This window comes from Marmota marmota, unplaced genomic scaffold (assembly GCF_001458135.2).
Source record: "Marmota marmota marmota unplaced genomic scaffold, marMar, whole genome shotgun sequence".
Taxonomy (NCBI): domain Eukaryota; kingdom Metazoa; phylum Chordata; class Mammalia; order Rodentia; family Sciuridae; genus Marmota; species Marmota marmota.
In genome coordinates, this window is record NW_025999873.1 from 1,222,231 (window position 1) to 1,242,692 (window position 20,462).

Below are 20,462 nucleotides of genomic sequence, written 5' to 3' on the forward strand. Positions count from 1 at the left end.
AAGCTGGTCAAATTAACCTTGTTCCTTGGGGGTTACTTGTTCCCTTGTGGGTCACTCTGGGGAACTTATGAGCAGCCTTTAGTTCTGCTAGTGCCATCCACCAGGATAACTCAAGGTTTTGCTGACCATGTGGCTTCCCTTGGAAGCGTCAGGGATGTCTGCATTTTCCAGTTATCCTCCTCTTTTGCAGTATGGGCACTGATTAGCTTTCTTTTTTGGGGTCCTAGTAATCTCCCTGATTGGGAGGTTCATGTGACCCAGAGTTGATGAAAAGTTCCTTTGTCCCCTGGATTCAAGCTGACTCAGAGGGCAAGAACCAAATATTGGTTTTGTTGGCCCTTTTTATTTTAACCTTAATCTTTAAGCCTTGGTCTTAAACATCCAGCAAGCCAGTCCTACAAGTCTTAATGTATGAATACTGGGCTTTAAATTTAATGTTTAAAACTTTACAGTCATTTTTACCCCTTTTATTTAATTGGGGTCTGTATTAGTACTGGAAGTTAGCATTATATACTGTCTATAGATGATGGCCTAATATCTCATATTAACTTAGGTTATTATAAGGCATTAGCAGATAGCAGTTAAAGTTTGCAAGGAAAATTTAAAATGAAATTAACAAGACTAAAAGCATATTTAGTTTGTATACAATCTTGAACCTTGGCTGGTTATATGTTATATCCCCTGTTTGAGATCACAATAATTTTTACAATAAATATCAATCTTTTGAATATAACTTTAAATGAGCTGAAGCCTGGCCTATTTTGAAGCCATTCTAACATGTAGTAAGGTGGGAGGCAGAACCTTTACTCCGGTAAGGTGGGGTTCTTCACAAATCTTAGGTGAAGCGTTCTAGTTCTGAAGTTGATCTTTGCCTCTTTCTTAGATCCATTTTATAAAGTTTACATAATATTGTTTCCTGAGTCTATATAAATGTTAGTTAACACAATATAACATTATATTTAAAACATGAATCAAAGGCTGAGAGAGCTTTTAAGTTTTTCTTTTGTGTGGAAAAGTGGCAAAATATTTTTGTTTTACATTTTTAACCTTTAAACAGATCAATCTCTCATTGTCTTTTGAAAATACCTTTAAATTTTTTATATCCCCTTGATCACAGAACATTGATTACAGAATATTAAATGATATAAATAAATCTCCAATTAAACTTCTTATTTTTATAAGCCTAAAATTACAATTACAGACTACTTCAGTTTGGAGAACACCAGCTTGATAAAATGCTCTTTTTAAAAAAATATTTATTTTTTAGTTGTAGGTGTACACAATATCTTTATTTCATTTTTATGTGGTGCTGAGGTTTAAACCTAGTGCCTCATATGTGCAAGGTGAGCACTCAACCACTGATCTTTGCCTCTTTCTTAGATACCATTTTATAAATGCTCCCAAATGCTCTTTTAAACCTTTTACTTTAAAGACGTGTATACCTGGAAGATATGAATACATTTAATATGTAAAGAAGATTAATAGCATCATAATTACATTGATGTTTTTTATTAACCTAGTTTAGCTTTTAAAGAAAATTTAGACTTTGTAATGTATAATACTCTAAAATAATAGTTGTTGTTTAATCAGAGTTGTACAAACCCTAATTTTTTCAGACTAGTTGCTCTAGAGAATGAAATATAACAGACACAATGTTAGGAGTAAATTAATGTTTTAAGAAATTCTTGTTATTTTAACAGATTAAACTTTGGTTTATATTAGTACATTAATATTTGATCTTGGGGAAAAACCTGGAGCTTTAACTGATTTGTGTTACTTATAATCAACTTAGTTACACACAAACCTTTTTTTTTTTTTAAATTTGCCTTTTATTTATACAGACCTTTTTATCACTTAATTAGACTCTCTTGTTTATGTAGATGTATTACAACTTTATTTTTACCACATAAAGACTTTCTTACCTAGAAGTGTTTTTTCCCATATTTTATTAAATATATTTTAATACCTAGAACATTTTTTTATTATCAGTTTGTGAAAATACCAATAATATTTAATTATATTACCCTATGGAATTTAAGGAGTTAAGAGTAACAGTATTTTAACTTTGTAAATTAATCAGATGTTTTTAACAAATACATTTATGATTAATCTCAGGTGTGTCAAATCTAATTTACTTATTTTTAAAAACCAAGATATCAGACAAGTGTATTGAACAGCATCAGCCATCTCTTCCTTATTGAAGAAAAATCCTAGAAACAATGGATATTAGACATTTTGTAGACATCAACAATTTATCAGTTGTTTGACCATCTAGAAAAAAAAAATACAAACTGTGAGTTAGTAACTTTAAAGATATCTTGACTTTTATTTGTTTATACCTGTTGGGACTTCTAACTCTTCGTTACCTTTTTCCCAATGATGGCACAAAGCAATTTAAAACCCTTTTATATTTTCTAAACACATGTAGACATGAAAATTAACTGGTATATATATATATATACACACACACACACAAAACAAAGGCCTTGTAGCTTATTTTTTTGAATTAATTAATTTTTAAATTTATACATAACAGTGGAATGCCTTACAATTTTTACCTATATAGAGCTCAGTTTTTCATATCTCTGGTTGTATGCATAGTATACTCACACCAACCTATTAGATTGAGAGCTAACCTTTGTAAATTGGCCTGTGACTTTAGAAGGTTTTAGACACTTTATTCTTTCTTCATGGGCTCCTTCCTGTGCAAAGAAGCTTAAACGTTACATTTTGCTACTGGGCTAGTATGAAGATGAATATGATTTATGACAGAGTGCATTTATTTATTTTTCGTAGGATTTCAAAATAAAACATTTCCGTTGGATTTAGGCATTGTGCCTATTCTGTCCAATGGATATACCAAATCTGAAAAAAACAAAAAAACAAAACTGGCCTCTGAATGAAGCAGAATGTAAAAAAGAACCTCTATAGTTGGATAAAATAGGTCTGATCAGAAAAACACATTAACCTAGGCATGCTGGATCAAAATTATGAGCTCAAAAAATACAGAATTTTAAAAGCCTACCAGGCCTCTGTCCTCTGTGGTCTTGCTCATCAGAGGTGAAAAGAGTTCGAAAAAAGAAATGAGGGCTTGTGGACTCATAGGGGCCCAGAAGTCTGTCTGTCTGTCTGTCTATCTGTGTGTGTGTGTGTGTGTGTCTCTCTCTCTCTCTCTCTCTCTCTCTCTCTCTCTCTCTTTCTTTCTTTCTCTCTATCAAATCTGATTCTAAACTGATTTGTCTGGTCTCTTGGACAGCAGCCACCAAAATTTTTATCCTGGTGTTGTGCAGCTTTATCAGCTGGGCTGTCATGATTGTTGAAAAACCTTTGGGCTGCCTCTAATAGTTGAGAGGTATTCATGACTGCAAATCCTTTAAGGTTTTGGAGTTTTCTGTGAATATCTGGGGTTGACTAAGAGGCAAAAGCCAAATGTAGGCCTGAGAGTTTTTTCCTAGACAAAATGATATGGCCGTTAATTATTTTAGCATGAGAGAGTGAGAAAGAGAGTGACAGAGAAAGACAACCCTGAAATCATTTTTCTCCCTCAGCTGTAGCCAGGGAGAAGTTTTCAGATTGGTCCCCTGCTGAGTCTGTCAGCAGTTGTTCACTTTCCAATGTAAGCTTTAGTGAGCTAGGGCTTTTTAACCATTTTTTTCTCAGTTGGTAATCAGGCCAGGTTTGGATTAGGTTTCCCATGACAAGGCTAACAATTAAAACAATAGGCAAAAATTCATGAACAAACAAGAAACAGATGTGGACCAACAGAGACAGACATGTACAAACAGACCAATATCCTGTCTTCCATCCCCCAGACACCAGACTGTCACCATGGTCTATTTACTGGCTCTCTGGATTTAGGTAAGAGACAGAGCATGGATAAGACACTCTTTCCTCCAATACCCAGATGTCAGACCATGAAGATCACAGTCTGTTTATCGGCCCTCTGGGTCACAGCCCTGGATCTCCTCATACACCCTACGAAACATCAAAAGGAGAGAACAGATGAGGTACCTCCAGACACATGCAGTTGCACATCCTCCCTCATGGGCAGGCTCAAGTCGGTCACTACAGAAAGCCTAGACCCTCAGAAGACCAAGAGATCCCACAACTAGAAAGGAGAGCGCCTCTAAATCCCTGTGTGCCTGGAAGCCATAACCCTGACTAAATGTTGTAGTATGTTTGAAATAAATCACCGAATCAGTCTTGAAGCAGGACATGGGACTTTATTCGTTTGCAGGCCAAGGGACAGTGACCAAGTCGACTTTGCTCCCCTTGACCCCTTGCACAAGGCAGGGTATCTTCTTTATAGCCAAAACCTACAAGCTACCAGTAAGTCAACATCATAGCAGCCTAGGAAGTAGGTCTGATTGATCCAGTTCGGGGTATAGTATACTGCCCAAGAAAAATGGGAACAAAAAAAGAACATCTTAGAAATGCATTTCTTAATAATACATAAAAATTTTTTTAACTGCCATACATTGTTATGTGTGTGCTCAGCAGGAGGTGGCAGAGGCAGTGTTTTCTCATAGGAGAAGCATTTCTTTTATTAAATGGAGTCTTGGGGTAAAATGGATTTTGTCTGGTCAAGGCACATATAATTTGGCCCATAACACCTGTAATCCCAGCAGCTCAGGAAGCTGAGGCAGGAGGATCACAAGTTCAAAGCCAGCCTCAACAACTTAGGCCCTAAGCAACTCAGCAAGACCCTGTTTCTAAATAAAATATAAAGAAGGGCTAGAGATGTGGCTCAGTGGTTAAGTGCCCCTGGGTTCAATCCCTTGTTAAAAAAAGAAAGAGTTCAAGGAGATAGTTTCAGATTCCCCATTGCAACCAAACTAATCTTTTAGATAAAACCAACACTTATTGAGGTTTGGTTTAGTATCAAAAAGAAGAGTATCATTGATTTGAAAAGACTGAAATACTCCTTCCTTTTTCTGTACATATGTGTGTTAGGCTGGATCTTCTTCATGGAAAACTTACCTTAGAATGACATATTGTGTAACAGACTGCAGAATCAGTTGTGAGAATCCAAATGTCTTCTGTTAAACCAGATATTAGAGATTTGCAGAAATGTATAATAATGTCATGCTAATTTGTTCTGGAAAAATACATATTTTCATAATATTATATTAAATGTAATGTTAATTATTTTTAGTGAATTTATAAAATTTTAAATTTCTGAATTTTATTTTGAATACATTAAGATCAATACATAAGGTTACATAAACAAAATGCTCTGGGATCTTTGGACCTAAGACCCAGAAGATTGAAAATAATTGGTAGCCAGGTACGGTGGCGCACGCCTGTAATCTCAGCGCCTCGGGAGGCTGAGGCAGGAGATTGTGAGTTCAAAGCCAGCCTCAGCTACAGTGATGTGCTAAGCAAATCAATGAGACCCTGTCTCTAAATAAAACACAAAATAGGGCTGAGGACATGGCTCAGTGGTCCAGTGCCCTTGAGTTCAATCTCTGGTAACTGCCCCCCACCCAAAAAAGAAAATAATTGGTATGTAATATATCACCTTTGGTGTTGAAACAAGGTGAAAGTGCTTGTGTGTACATTAAGGAACTCAGGAAAGATACACTATAAAAAACAGTGGTAACCTTTCCAGTAGATTGGGAAAATATTTAGAATTTATCAGTGGGGATAGGTAGACTTTACCTTATATCATTTTATATTTTATATTTGTTCCATGTGACTGTTACCTGTTTTTAAAAGCTCTTCTTTGTGGCTTATTGTTAGAAAATTTCAGGGAGGGGAAAAAAAAAAACAGAAATAAAGAAGAAATCCTAGAACCTGCCAGAGAAGGAATAATTCTCTTTTTCTCTTTAGATCTGCTGTGGTACGAAGGTCTAACACCAGTCCCATGGGCTTCCTCCGGTTGGGATCTGGCTCCCCTGCACCAGCAGACACAGCTCAGACAGTTGGACGAAGACTGTCTATTGGGTCTTCTAGGCCTTATTCACCTTCCCCTTTGGGTAAGGAGAGTTTAAAGCAATTGTTTTTTAATCTTCTCTGTAACAAATTTGGTATGAAATATTATTTTTAGGGACATTGATTCATCATGGCAGTGATTCTGAGCTGATTTGAGGCCATCCCTCCTCCACTACCCTATTCCCAGTTCCCCCTTGAGAATCTCTACATAAATCTGTTAGGATTGATGTTGAAAATATAATAATATAAATTAATTTTACATGTCAAAAGCATCCTCATTGGCTTTGGCATCCAAATACAATGTTAGAAACTCTAGATTAAAGTGCATAAAATGCCTATCTTTCTTATTGCTCAGACACATGAGAATTAACATTGCATCTCTGAGTCACATTCACTACACACCTTCCAGCTCTAATAGGAGTATAGTAGCAGCTTTGTTACATATCTCCCCATTTTGCCTAGAAAATGATTTTGGAAACAGAACCTTAAACAAAGCAACAAAAGAAACCCTACCAAGCCGAAAACCAAAGAGACCAAATAGTGAAATGTAAGAGTCAGAATGCTCAAACTCAGAAAATGTGTGAGAACAAAGCCACTGAGGGCAGTATCTGTGAGAAACACCATGAGGTAGTGGGAAGAACAGATGGTACAGAGGAGCCCCATCTATAGTTAAAGCTGCTGAAATCTTAGTAGACAGAGCAGGGTTGTAGGTAGTCCCCCAGGAACCCCAAGATGATGTGTGGGGTGTGTGTGTGTGTGTGTGTGTGTGTGTGTGTGTGTGTGTAATGTTTAAATTGCCTTATCACTTGTTGCAGTGATTTCAGCTGAAAAATCTTTAAACAAAATCTTGGCACTCCAGGGTCTCCAAAGACAAAGATTATCCTTGCATGTCAGTGAAAAGGTCCTTAGTATCTAATCTCTGCTTATTGCTTTATCACCAGGACATTGCTCCTTCTTGTTTTAGATATGCCTCTTGTCTGTTTAAATTCCCTGGTACTGTCCCTGATTCTCCCTCTGTGTCAGTTTGGGTTTTCGGGAAGGTGGATGCAAAGAAGGTATTAGGTATGTAAGAGGCTGAGGGAAGTAGGGAGCCAGGGAGGGTCCTCAGACCAAGATTCAGGTCTGACATCTGGGAAAGGAGGGTAATAAGGGAGACAATAAGGCAAGAAAAGTCTGAGACTATAGCATAGGTCTAAGAAAGTTTTAACCATACTATGGGAATAGCCCTAAGCACTGGTCTGTCAGAGGCATTCTATGACCCACTCTCAACATGCCTGAATCAGTTGTTGACCCCTGGGGGAAGCCTGGCTTCAGACAAATGTGAATCCATAGGGACAGCTGCTGGGCTGTCATCTGTGTCCTGCAGCTCCACAATCCCCAAGCACTTTGTATAAACTCTTACATGTCTATATAGACATTTATTTATTTATTTAGACTTTTTTCCTAATGATTTTGTTTCAAGGATGGATGTATATGGTACTTTTTATCTTAGCTTACCTACTGCCTAGCATATTGGTTATTCAGTAAGTACTGGTTCAACTAAATTTTTGATAATTTTTGCAAATTATGTACCAAGCAATTTTTGCATGCATTGCCTGTTTCCATTCTTAATTAGTTTTTTGAATAATTTATTCTTCTTTTCTCCATGTCTCACTTCATAGTTGGTACCATTCCTGAGCAGTTTAGTCAGTGCTGTTGTGGACATTCTCAGGGCCATGAATCCAGAAGTAGAAACTCTTCAGGTAGGAAAATACATTTGGTATATTAGAAATTTGAATTTTATTATGAATGGACTTATTTTGTATTTCTAGCCTTATCAAAAGGACAGCATTGGTAAGAAATATTTCCAATGCTATCCTGATTTTTAGAATCTTTTTTTTAAATGTTTTTTAGTTGTAGATGGACATAATACCTTTATTTTATTTTTTTATGTGGTGCTGAGGATCGAACCCAGGGCCTCGCACATGCTAGGCGAGCGCTCTACCACTGAGCCACAACCCCAGCCCCTGATTTTTAGAATCTTGAGCGCTTGCCTAGCACAGGGTTCGATCCTCAGCACCACATTAAAAATAAATAAAGTAAAGCCATAAAAACATATATATTAAAAAAATAAAGAAAATAGTCAAAGGAATTAGACAATTAGATAAATTTTGGTCATTGTTACAGATGATAATTTAGAAAGTGAAATTTTATTATGGCATTTGCTGGTAAATAGATGGAACTGGAGACTATCATGCTAAATGAAATAAACTAGATTCAGAAAATTAAAGGGTGAATTTTTTTTTTCTGATATGTGGAAGTTAATCCAAAAAAAGGGGGAAAATTAAAAGATGGGGGGAGGTGGGAATTCCATCAAAACAGAAGATCATGGAGTTTAGGAAGGGGATTGAGAGGGAGGGAGAGGGATGGAATAAGGGAAGGACAGTGGAATGAATCTGACCTAACTTTCCTATGTACGTATATGAATATACCACAGTGAATCTCATGTGAATCCACAAGACACTAATTAAAAAAATAATAATAGCAGAAAGATCAATAGAATAGAGGGAAGGAAGGAGAAGAAGGAAAAGGGAAGCACTGGAGACTGAATTAGAGCAAATTATATTCTGTGTTTAAAATTATGTTAAAATGAATCATTATAGATAACTAAAAAGAACCAATAACCAGGTGCTGTGGCATATGCCTGTGATCCCAGAGGCTCAGGAGGCAGAAGGATTGCGAGTTCAAAGCCAGTCTCAGCAACTTAGCAAGGCACTAAGCAACTCAGTGAGACCCTGTCTCTAAAGAAAATACAAAATAGGGCTGGGGATGTGGCTTAGAGGTTGAGTGCCTCTGAGTTCAATCCCCAGTACCAAAAAAACAAAACAAAACAAACAAAAAAAACAAGAACAGAAATTTAATGTTGCCGTTTGTTGTTTTCATTAACTTTAACTATTTACTACATAATCCCTTTAGACCTTGTATTAATCTGAGTTGTTAGCTCTTGACAAAAATAGCTCATATATTCATCATCAATATATTTCATCTCATGCCCGGCATGTATTTCCGAGATAGAGCACTTGCCTAGTACGTGTGAGGCACTGGGTTTGATCCTCAGCATCACATAAAAATAAATAAATAAAACTATTGTGTCCCATCTACAACTAAAAATACTTTAAAAAGAATAAGACATTCATCAGAATTCTCATTTTAAAACTTGCCCTCTTGTTTCCTAAGTTTTTGCTGTATACTTCACTATTGGTTAACCTTTTCATTCGTTTTCTTGGTAGGTTCTCCAGTGCCACAGGCTCAGTCACCACAGTCTCTCTTATTGGGTGCTAGACTGCAGAGCGCCCCTACCCTTACTGACATCTATCAGAACAAACAGAAGCTAAGAAAACAGCACTCTGACCCTGTGTGCCCATCCCATACTGGGGCTGGATACAACTACTCACCTCAGCCCAGTCGGCCTGGCAGCCTTGGAACATCTCCCACCAAGCATATGGGATCTTCTCCACGGAGTTCTGATTGGTTCTTTAAAACTCCTTTACCAACAATCATTGGTTCTCCTACTAAGGTGTGTTCCTTAAATCTTTTTGTAGATCATGAACTGCTTTAGTACTTTATGGAAAGAATATAAGATAACCATAATTTTAATGAGCACTTACTTACTATGCACCAGACACCGTGTAAATATTTGTTGAATGCTTTATGTGCATGATCTCATTAGTCTTCAGAAAAGGAAATTGAGATTTAGAGAGCTTAAAGAACTGTCCAAGATCACACAGGCTGTAAATGGAAGAGCCAATGTTTGAATCCAGTCTGACTAACTTAAAAGCCTGCCAAAATTTATACATCATATTAACTAGTTTACATATGTTTGTTTAGACCACAGCTCCTTTCAAAATCCCTAAAACACAAGCATCTTCCAACCTGTTAGCCTTGGTTACTCGTCATGGGCCTGCTGAAGGGCAGTCCAAAGATGGGAATGACCCACGGGAATGTTCCCATTGCCTTTTGGTACAAGGAAGTGAGAGGCATCGATTTGAACAACAGAACAAAGCAGTGTTTGGCAGGTAAGATATTGTTTCTTCTCTAATCTTAAAAATGAAAACTGAAATAGCAAAATAAGTACATTTTTGTTATAAAAGCAACCAGACTACATTAGTAGCCAGCATAAGCTATATGATTGTTAATGCACATGGTGTACTTCAGAAGGTCCGAAAACTTACTATAACTGTGTGAATACAGAGCTTTTCCCTGAATTTGAACATTTTATTTCTGTCTTTTATTTTATTTATTTATTTTTTACTTATAGTTGGACACAATACCTTTGCTTCATTCATCTATTTTTATGTGGTGTTGAGGATTGAACCTAGGGCCTCGCATGCACTAGGCGAGCGCTTTGCCGCTGAGCCACAACCCCGGCCCCTGTCTTTTTTGTTATGGAAGTTTATCTTTACCTTGAATTGTTTGGCATCGATTTTTTTGTGTCCTTGCTTTATAATGTCCTATTAACCCTTCTATTTTTAAAAAGTGAATTTCCCATTAATAGCATCACTGTTCTTTTTAGATCTGTCAGTACTGGGAAGTTATCAGATCAACAAGTAAAGGCATCTTTAGGTGGACACCAGGGCAGCACTGATAGTTTAAATACAGAACGGCCTATGGATATAGGTAAGAAAAATCTAGTTTCTTTTTAGGTAGGTAATTTGTAAGTATATGCATTAGTTTCTTATTACTCTTGTGATAAATCATCACAAACTGGTGGCTTAAAACAACTCAGATGTATAATCTTAAAGTATTGGCAGTCATATCTCATATCTATGATGACAGAGGCTTATTTGGTATCTTGATGATCAGCAGCCTTTGAATTGGAAGAAATTCCTTCCAAAAATGTTTTTTATTAGTAAGATTTTATAGGCCAAAGTTAGCCTAAAAACACATGTACTCCTGAGCATTTCTTTGACAGCAACTTGATCCTATAAAGGTCTGATTACTGAGATCTCTAAACCTTTCATAGTTGTTTTATTGACTGTTACATCCATAGACACTCACATCTAGATTTTGTGAACTATTTATCACAAACAAAAACAAAAACAAAATGGATGTTCCAGACCCTAACCTAGACTTGCTTAATCAAATTTTCTGCGGATGGATTCTGGGAATCCCTAGGTAATTATTATGTATATTAAAATTTGGAGTCTATTGTAACTTCTTTGTTCTTATTTTCTCTGATTTTTAAATTGACTCACTTCTGAATATCTAAAGGACAAAGTACCTGGGCCAACAAAATATCTGATTGAATGTGGTTTCTAATCCAAAGGGATATTTCACAGTGCTCTCTTCTTGTCTGCAAGGTTTTTGAAGAGAAGGCCGGTGTAATTCTTATGATGGTTGTTTGCATGGTGTCATTTCCCATTTTTTTTTTTTTTACTTTCAGCCTTGCTGTATCGTTGACACTAAAGTATGTCCTCTGTAAACACAGAGTTGGGTCTCCTTAATCTGATAATCTCCACCTATTGTTTAGATTATTTAATTTGTTTACATGTTAGTATCATCGACACAGTTGTTTTTACCTATACATTTTACTTTTTGGTTTCTTTTCTCAGTTTTTGGTACTGGGGCTTGAGCACAGGGGTGCTTAACCACTGAGTCACATCCTCAGCTCCTTTTAATTTTTTATCTTATGACCAGGTCTTGCTAAATTGTTTAGGGCTTCACTAAGTTGCTGATCTTTGTGATCTTCCTACCTCAGCCTCCCAAGTTGCTGGGATTATAGGTGTACATCACCACGCCTGGCTTGTTTTCTTTTTCTTTCTTTTTTTTTTTTCCTTTTGCATTAAGTGAATATTTCCTAGTTTCATATTTTGGTCCCCTTAATGATGCTTGTCACTTCTATCTTCCTTTCTTCCTTCCTTTTAGGATTGAATCCAGGGATGCTTTACTACTAAGCTCCATCCCCAGCCCTTTATTTAAAATGACAGAGTGGCCAGGCATGGTGATGCATGCCTGTAATCCCAGCAGCCCGGGAGGCTGAGGCGGGCAGATCTCAAGTTGAAAGCCAACCTCAGCAAGTGAGGCACCAAGCAACTCATTGAGACCCTATCTCTAAATAAAATCCGAAATAGGTCTGGGGATGTGGCTCAGTGGTCGAATGCTCCTGAGTTCAATCCCTGTACCCCCCCGCCAAAAAAAAAAAATTGTAGATGGACATAGTATCTTTATTTATTTTTTGTGGTGATGAGGATTGAACCCAGTGCCTCCTCACACATGCTTTGTAAGTGCTCTCCACTGAGTCCCATCCCCAACCCTTTTTATTTTTTATTTTGAGTCAAGATCTTGCTAAATTGCTGAGGCTGGACTTGAATTTGCTGTCCTCCTGCCTCAGCTTCCTGAGACACTGGGATTACAGGCATGTGCCACTGTGCCTGATTAGTTCTTTTCTTCCTAGTTGCTTTTGGGCTTATAATAATCATGGTAAGTTATCACAGTTGACTTAAGATTTATACTAATTGGATTCCAGTGAAACAGAAACATTACTCCTAAATAATTCTTCCCTCTTTAAGTACTATATTTTTGCTTTCTTTTTTTAGTGCTATTGTTATTATTATATAGAAACTCAGTGATACATTATTATATTATTACTTTGTATGTTATGTCTTTTAAAGAAGCTGCGGTAGGAAAAGAAAACATGGTTTTCTTTATAGTTATCTTACCTTCTTATTTACCATTTCTTGTTCTCTCCATTTGCTTTTACGGATTTGAGTTGTCATCTGGTGTCACTTTTTTACTGCAAGAAAGCTCTGCTCCCATCTGCCTCCTATATTCCATTTCTATTTAGGTCCAACAATGCAATTAGATAGATAGATAGATAGATAGATAGATAGATAGATAGATAGATGATATGTTGTTTTATACAGTTGCTTTTTAAATCATACAGTTGCTTTTTAAATAGTAAGAGAATAAAGGAGAAAATGATGCAGTTATAATGTTTTATAATTATATATTTACCTTTATCTGTGTTCTTTTGTTTCTCTTCACTCAGATAAAATTACTTTCTGGGGTCATTTACTTTAGGCTTGAAGAACTTTCCTTGGTTTTTCTTGTTAGAATAACAGGTCTGCTAGCAATAAATTCTCTCAGCTTTTGTTTAGACATTTTGGGATATCTTTTTGGTTTCACTTTTGAAAGAGTTTTGATTCATAAAAGATTCCCAGTCAGTCATGGTAATGCATATCTGTAATTCCAGCAACTCAGGAGGATCTCAAGTTTGAGGCTAGATTCTGCAATTTAGTAAGAGCCCTGTGTTTAATCCCCACTACTGGAGGAAAAGAAGATTCATGGTTGATAGCTTTTTGTTTCAGTAGTTTAAATATGCCATCCCACTGCCTTCTGGCTTCCACAGTTTCTGCTCATAAGTTATCTGTTACTCTTATTTGATTTCTTTTTTGACAAATTATTTTTTTCTTTCTATTCTCAAGGTTTGTGTCTTTCACTGGTTACTGTGATGATTTTGGGTATTTGCCTTTATTCTCCTTGGAAATTCTTGAACTTTTTTGATATGTAGATTAGTGTTTTTATCAAATTTTTAAAGTATTTAGCCATTCTTTATTTGGATATTTTTTTTCTATTCCTGTTTCTTCTTAAATTCTCATTATTTTTATATTGGTATACTCAATTGTGTCTCATGTTTCTCCAAGGTTCTGTTCACTGTACAGTTGGCCCTTGATCAACATAGTTTTGAACTATCTGGGTCCATTTATACACATATACACAAATTTTTTTTTTTTAGATTTACAACAGTTTGATAAAAACTTAAAAGACAAATCATGTAGCCTAAAAATATTGAAAAAATTAAATCAGGTGTAGCATGAATGCATAAAATACATGTATATAAAAGTCTATTTTATCATTTATCACCATAAAATATACACAATCTATTTTGAAAAGTTAAAACTGATCAAAGATACTGAAAAAATGTACAAGGCTGCCTTTACTATTGAGAGAAATATAAACAAACATAAAAATGCAGTATTAAATCATAAAAAGCATAAAGTTAACTATAGCATATACGGTACTACTTTAATAATTTCATAGCTACTTGATACTATTGCAGTGAGTTTAACTATTATGAATATCTGCTTAAATTACTGTGTTGCTGTAATCATCTTCACCTGAGCAGTTTGTCTCTCCAGTGAATTGCATATTGCAGTGCCAAGAACATACAGTGAAGAAAGGATAGCCTGTTCAATAAATGGTATTTGGAAAACTAGATATACAAGCTAGGAGCAGTGGCACACACCTGTGATCCCCGAGATTTGGAAGGCAGAAGCAGGACGATTGTAAGTTCAAGGACTGCTTCAACTACTTAGTGAGACCCTATTCAAAATAACAAATAAAAAAGATTAAGGATATGGCTAGATTCAAAAATCTAGTACCAACAGAAGAAAAAAAAAAAGAAAAAAAATATATGTGCAGAAGAATGAAACTAGACTCTTACCTCTCACCATATACAACATATCAACTCATGTCAGTTGTGTTGGATCACAAGATTGAGGCCAATCTAGGCAATTTAGAGAGACTGTCTCAAAATAATTAAAAGGCTAGGAGTGTGTAGCTCAGTGCTAAAGCATTTGCCTTGCATGCATAAGGCCCTGTGTGGCATCCCTAGTAGCACACACAGCACACAAGATCAACTCAAAATGGATCAAGGACCTAAACAAGTAAGAACTAAAACTAGCATAAGAAAATAGACAATTTAAAACATTGTTATAGGCAATTTTTTTGGGGGGGGGGGGATAAGAACCTAAAAATAGCGATGGGGTTGTGGCTCAGTGGTAGAGCACTCGCCTAGCATGTGTGAGACCCTGGGTTCCATCCTTAGCACCACATAAAAATTAATAAAATAAAGGTATTGTGTCTAACTACAAGAAAAAAAATACATTTTTTTTTTTTTTAAAAAAAGAACCCCCAAAACACAGGCATCAAGAGCAATGAGATTACTATCAAATTAAGAAACCCTTCACAGCAAAGGAAACAACAGTAATACCTAGTTCTCTACAGAATGGGAGAAAATATTTGCAAACTATTCGTCTGGCAAGGAGTTACTACTCAGAATAATATGAACTCAAACAATTCAATAGCAAAAGACCTTAAATAATCCAATTTTTTAAATAGGGCAAATTTTTGAATAAAAAATTCTCAAAAGAGAGGTAAACTGCTCAAAATCACTAATCATAAAGGAAAGGCAAACCAAAACTACAGTGAGGTAACATCTCGCCCAGATAGAATAACTGTTATCAATAAGACAAGTAGTAACAAATGCTGCTGGACTCAGTGGCCCATGTCTCTGATCCAGTGACTGCAGTGACCGAGGCAGGAGGATTGCAAGTTTGAGGACAGCCTGGGTAACTTAGCAAGATCTTGTCTCAGAATGAAAACAATTATTAAAAAAAGGATTTGAGCCAGGCACAGTGGTGCATACCTGTAATCCCAGCAGTTTAGGAGGCTGAAGTAGGAGGATCATGAATTCAAAGCCAGCCTCAGCAACTTAGCGGGGCCCTAAATAACTCAGTGAGACCCAGTCTCTAAATTAAAAATATATATATGTGTGTGTGTGTGTGTGTGTGTGTGTGTGTATGGCTGGGGATGTTGCTCAGTGGTTGAGTGCCTTGGGTTTAATCCCTGGTACCAAAAAAAAATTATTAATGAAGAATTAAAAAAAAAGAAAAGGACTTGGGATATAATTTTTAGTGGTGAAGTTCCCCTGGTCCAATCCTTAGTAACCTCACCCTCCACAAAAATAAATAAATATATAAAAAATAACAAATGCTGTCAAAGATGTAGAGAAAGGAGAATTCTCATACACTATTGGTGGGAATGTAAATTAGTACATCCATTGTGGAAAACAGGATGGAGTTTCCTTAAAACTGGAAAACTACCATATGACATAGCAATCTCACTACTGGCTAAATATCCAAAGGAAATGAAATAAGTATGCCAAAGAGACATATGTACTTGCATGTTTATTACAGCACTTCTCCCAGTACTAAAGATGCAGAATCAGCATAGGTTTCCATTGATTGTTGAATGAATAAAGAAAATATTTCAGTGTTATTCAACAGTAAAAGGGATGAAATCCCTACTTTTTTGGCAACCCAAGTAAACATTATGTTAAGTAAAATAAGCTAGGGACAGAAATACCGCATGTTCTCAAAGCTGATCACATAGAAATAGAGAATAGCATAGATATCACTAGAGAATAGAGAGAGTAGTGGGAAGGAAGATAGAGGGCAGATAATGGATACCAAAATACAGTTTGGTGCAGGGAGAGTAGTTCTCATGTTCTTTGGCATAGTAGGGTAATTGTAGTCTACAACAATTAATTATACATTTCAGAATAACCAGAGAAGAATTTGAAGGTTCTCAACACACAGAAAAGATAATATTTGAGGAGATAGAAATGCTAATTAATTAGCCTAATTTGATCATAACACATTGTATACATGTATAGAATTATAATACTGTACCCCATTCAATAAGTTCAAATATTATGTCAAGTAAAAAATAAAAATTAAATGTAAAAAGTAATCTCTTGGGCTGGGGATGTGGCTCGCCTGGCATGCGCGGGGCACTGGGTTTGATCCTCAGCACCACATAAAAATAAAATAAAGATGTTGTGTCCACCGAAAACTAAAAAATATATATTAAAAAATTCTCTCTCTCTCAAAAAAAAAAAAAGCAACGAAGTAATCTCTTGTCATTCCTACATATTATTCATCATATATAATACATGTACAAAATATTTGTTAGTTGACTGTTAATATTATTAGTAAAACTTGCAGTCAATAGCAGGTTATTACTAGTTAAGTTTGGGAGGAGTCAGGAGTTACACTCAGATTTTCAGCTGTGTGAGAGTTGGTGCTCTGCTGCCCCACAAACTCCATATTGTTCAGAGGTCAACTATACTATGTTCTCTTTCTCTGTTTTTCAGATTACCTAGTTCTCATTGATCTGCCTTTAAATTCAGAGATTCTTTATTCTGCCAGTTGAAATCTGCTTCTGAGCCCTTTAGTGAATTTCATTTTATGTTATTATATAGTAGTCTCCCCTTATCTGCAGCTGGGGGTACATTCTAAGACCTTTAGTGGATTCCTGAAGCTTCAGGTAGTACCAAACCCCATGTGTCCCATTTTCCTATGTATACATACCCAAGATTAATTTATAAAGTAGGCACAGTAAGAGATTAACCATAACAGTAATAAAACAGAACAACTATAACAAATAAAAGTTATGTGAAAATGTGAAACATGGTTATCTCTTTCGCTATCTTAGTGTTTTTTTTGTTTTTTTTTTTGGCAGGGGCTCGGGGTTTGGTGTATATTCATTCTTCTTGAAAGAAGAACTTCATGGCTTCTCTTTGGCTAGCATGACTACTCTTTCACTTTTGGGTCACTTTTAAATAAAATGAGAGTTGAACACAAGTACTGTGATACTGCACCAGTGAATTTGATAACCGTTAATTGACTAATGGGTGGGTAGTATATCACTCTGGATATGCTGGATAAAAGGATGTTTCACATCTTAGACTGGACATCATGAGATCTCATCACACTTCCCAGAATGGAGAGCAGTTTGAAACTTATGAACTGTTTATTCTCCATTTTTGGACAATTGACTGATAATAAATTACAGAAAGCAAAACTGTGGATAAGGGAAGATGGCTGTATTTTTAAATTCCAGACTTTCTACTTCAAAAATAATTTCTATTTTTTCTGAATGATGAGACATTATCATCATACATACGTTTACTTTCTATTTTATTTTTATTTTTTTGTGGTACTAGGGATTGAACCCAGGAGCACTCTATCACTGAGCTACACACCCAGCCCTTAAAATTTATTTTTTTGTTTGAGACAGGGTCTCACAAAGCTGCCAAAGCTCTTAGCCTCCTGAGTAGCTAGGAATATAGGCATGTGCCTCCATGTCTGGCTGCTTTACTTTTTAAACCTTGATTTCCTTTCAATATTTGAACATGTTTAAAATAGTTACTGTGAAGTCTTTGATTAGTTTGACATTTTAGACTTCAGGTAGTTTCTTTTTTTTCTGTGTAGGATTATACTTTATTAATAACTTTAGAAAAATACCTTTATTTATTTTTATGTGGGCTGGGGATTGAACCCAGGGCCTTGCACAAGCTAGGTGAGCACCCTACCACTGAGCCACAGCCCAGCCCCTAATAACTTGTTTGTATCATAATTTTTGTTGAAAACTGAACATTTTATGTAATATTTTGTAGTAATTCTAAATGTGGCTCTCTTCCACCCCAGCTTAGGTTTTTCCTTTCTTATTTGTTTAGTCATGATGGACTATTTCAGTGAAGTCTGTTTGCCTTGCATTATGCAGCCTGATGTCAATCCTTAAAGGGTACAACCTTGGCTAAGTAGACAGTAATTTCAGGTTTTGTTTTGCAGTGTTAGGATTTGAATCCAGGAACTTAAACACATGTTAGACACAGTAGGTGGTCTACCACTTAGCTACCTGGCCTTTCTTCACAGTTCTAGCAGGATTCTTTTTGTTCTGTGATCTCTCACCTCTCATGGTATCACACTCAACTGTTTGCCTCCACTAATTACCAGTTGATTGCTTAATTGTTTTTAACAGTGCCCTGGGAGATAAATTGTTTCACAGGTCTAGTTAAATTCTAGCCAATTTGTAAGAATAGTCTTTGAGGATAGTATTTGAACCTTGTATGTACCGCAGGAGGGTTCTTGGCTATCTTTCCCTGGTCTGATAAACTTCCAGCTGGTCTGTTATTTAGTTGTTGCTCTCATGGAGTTACCAGCTTCCTTTTACTTGCTCATCACCCAAATCTTCATCCTTTTTGATAGCACCCTTAGGTGAATCTCTTATTTCAAACAAAGTCAGGTGCCCTGGAGAGAGCTTCAGAATTCTCTGTTCCCTGCCTCCCCAGCATTGGGGAATACCTCTCTACCACTGCTCTGGAGCTAGGAATAACAGTTGCTCATTTGTCTTGGAGGGACACCCCAGCTTTGTAAGCCTGGTGCTAGACAGAGATGGAAGCCTCTGGTCTTCTTGATTTGCCTCTGCTAGATAAATAAGCAGAAGTGCGTGTTTAAGGGCCCTAGTCCACTGGCCTGGGCCAGAACTTGCACCCTGTGAGTAGAGGCCAGACACAATTATTGCTGAGATGTGCTTGTGCTTCGCTTCTTTTCTTTTGCATCTTATTGGGGATTGAATCCAGGGGCACATTTGCTACCTACCTATTTTTTGAGACAAGATTTTACAAAGTTGCTGAGGGTCTCGTTAAATTGCTGAGATTGGTCTTGAATTTGTTATCCTCCTGCTTCAGCCTCCTAAGTTACTGGGGTTACAGGCATGTGTCATTGTGCTTGGATGTGTAGACATGAATTTTCTTGAATAAATGTCTCTTCCTATATGTCTTCAAGGACAATTTCTAGACACTTTAAGTTGTTATTTTGGGCAGTGCTATGGATTTGAAGCAGGGTCTCTCTCATGCTGGCTAAGGACTCTACCACTGAACTATACCCCTAGCCTTAAGTGGTTGTTCTTAAAAACATTTCATCAGTATAGTTGTTTCACTGAGGAACTGGTTGTGGAGCTCTTCACACTGAGAATATGGAATCATTTTTTTTTTCTTAGTGTTTTTTGCCAAAAGTCACCAAGTCACCAGGAGTTAGAGTAGTTTTGGAAAACAGCTTGTCTGAGTGTGACCATATTATGTCTTATTCTCTTTTACATATAAATTTGAATTTTACAGAGCTTACTAGTTCCATGTGAGTGTGCATTATAGTTTTAAGTCCAGGTTAATAGATGTGAAACTAAGTTTTTCTTAAAGAATATTTAGGCGTAAAATGCATCTTTGATAATTTGTATTCTCTTTTTTTTTTTTGGCACATGAACTTTGTTATATCATTTGAAATTACAAACTTCTGTTTTCTAACCATGAAGTTTCTGTTTTGTAAAACAAAAACTATTGGAAAACTTTGAGACCTTCAGAAAAAAATTGTGCCACTGGGTCTTAAAATCTACCCATGAACATCCCTTAAATAAATTCTTGGAACATTAAATAAAGAGAAGGTACATCTTTTGTAACAGTAGGTGGTCTTTAATTTCTGCTTATTGTTTCCTTGCTCCCTATGACATTTTTATGAGTTTCCTCCCACTTTTTTCATATATTTTTATTTGTTCTTTTTAGTTATATATATAACAGTAGAATGTATTTTGACATACATATATGGAGTATAATTTTCCATTCTTGTGATTGTACATGATGTGGAATTATACTGGTTGTGTATTCATATATGAACAAGAAAGTTATGTCTGATTCATTCTACTGTCTTTCCTATTCCCATCCCCCTCCTTTCCCCCAACTCCTCCCTGTCCAATCTGGTAAACTCCTCTTCCCCCCCACCCCTATTGTGAGTCAGCATCTGCATATCAGAACATTTGGCTTTTGCGTTTTGGGGATGAGCTTATTGCACTTGGCATGATAGTTTCTAGTT

At 36.2% G+C, this 20,462-nt stretch overlaps 1 protein-coding gene across 8 annotated transcripts in view; it reads left to right on the plus strand.

Annotated features, from left to right (window-relative positions):
- The window catches only part of Ulk2 (unc-51 like autophagy activating kinase 2), a 104,591-nt gene that overhangs the window by 71,546 nt on the left and 12,583 nt on the right, over window positions 1-20,462 (plus strand). For all 8 annotated transcript variants that reach the window (XM_048786259.1, XM_048786268.1, XM_048786274.1 and 5 more), the window contains 5 exons: window positions 5,833-5,978; window positions 7,596-7,676; window positions 9,204-9,490; window positions 9,802-9,989; window positions 10,487-10,590. In XM_048786259.1, the coding sequence (XP_048642216.1) occupies window positions 5,833-5,978; window positions 7,596-7,676; window positions 9,204-9,490; window positions 9,802-9,989; window positions 10,487-10,590 (806 nt within the window). The remainder of the gene's footprint in view (window positions 1-5,832; window positions 5,979-7,595; window positions 7,677-9,203; window positions 9,491-9,801; window positions 9,990-10,486; window positions 10,591-20,462) is intronic.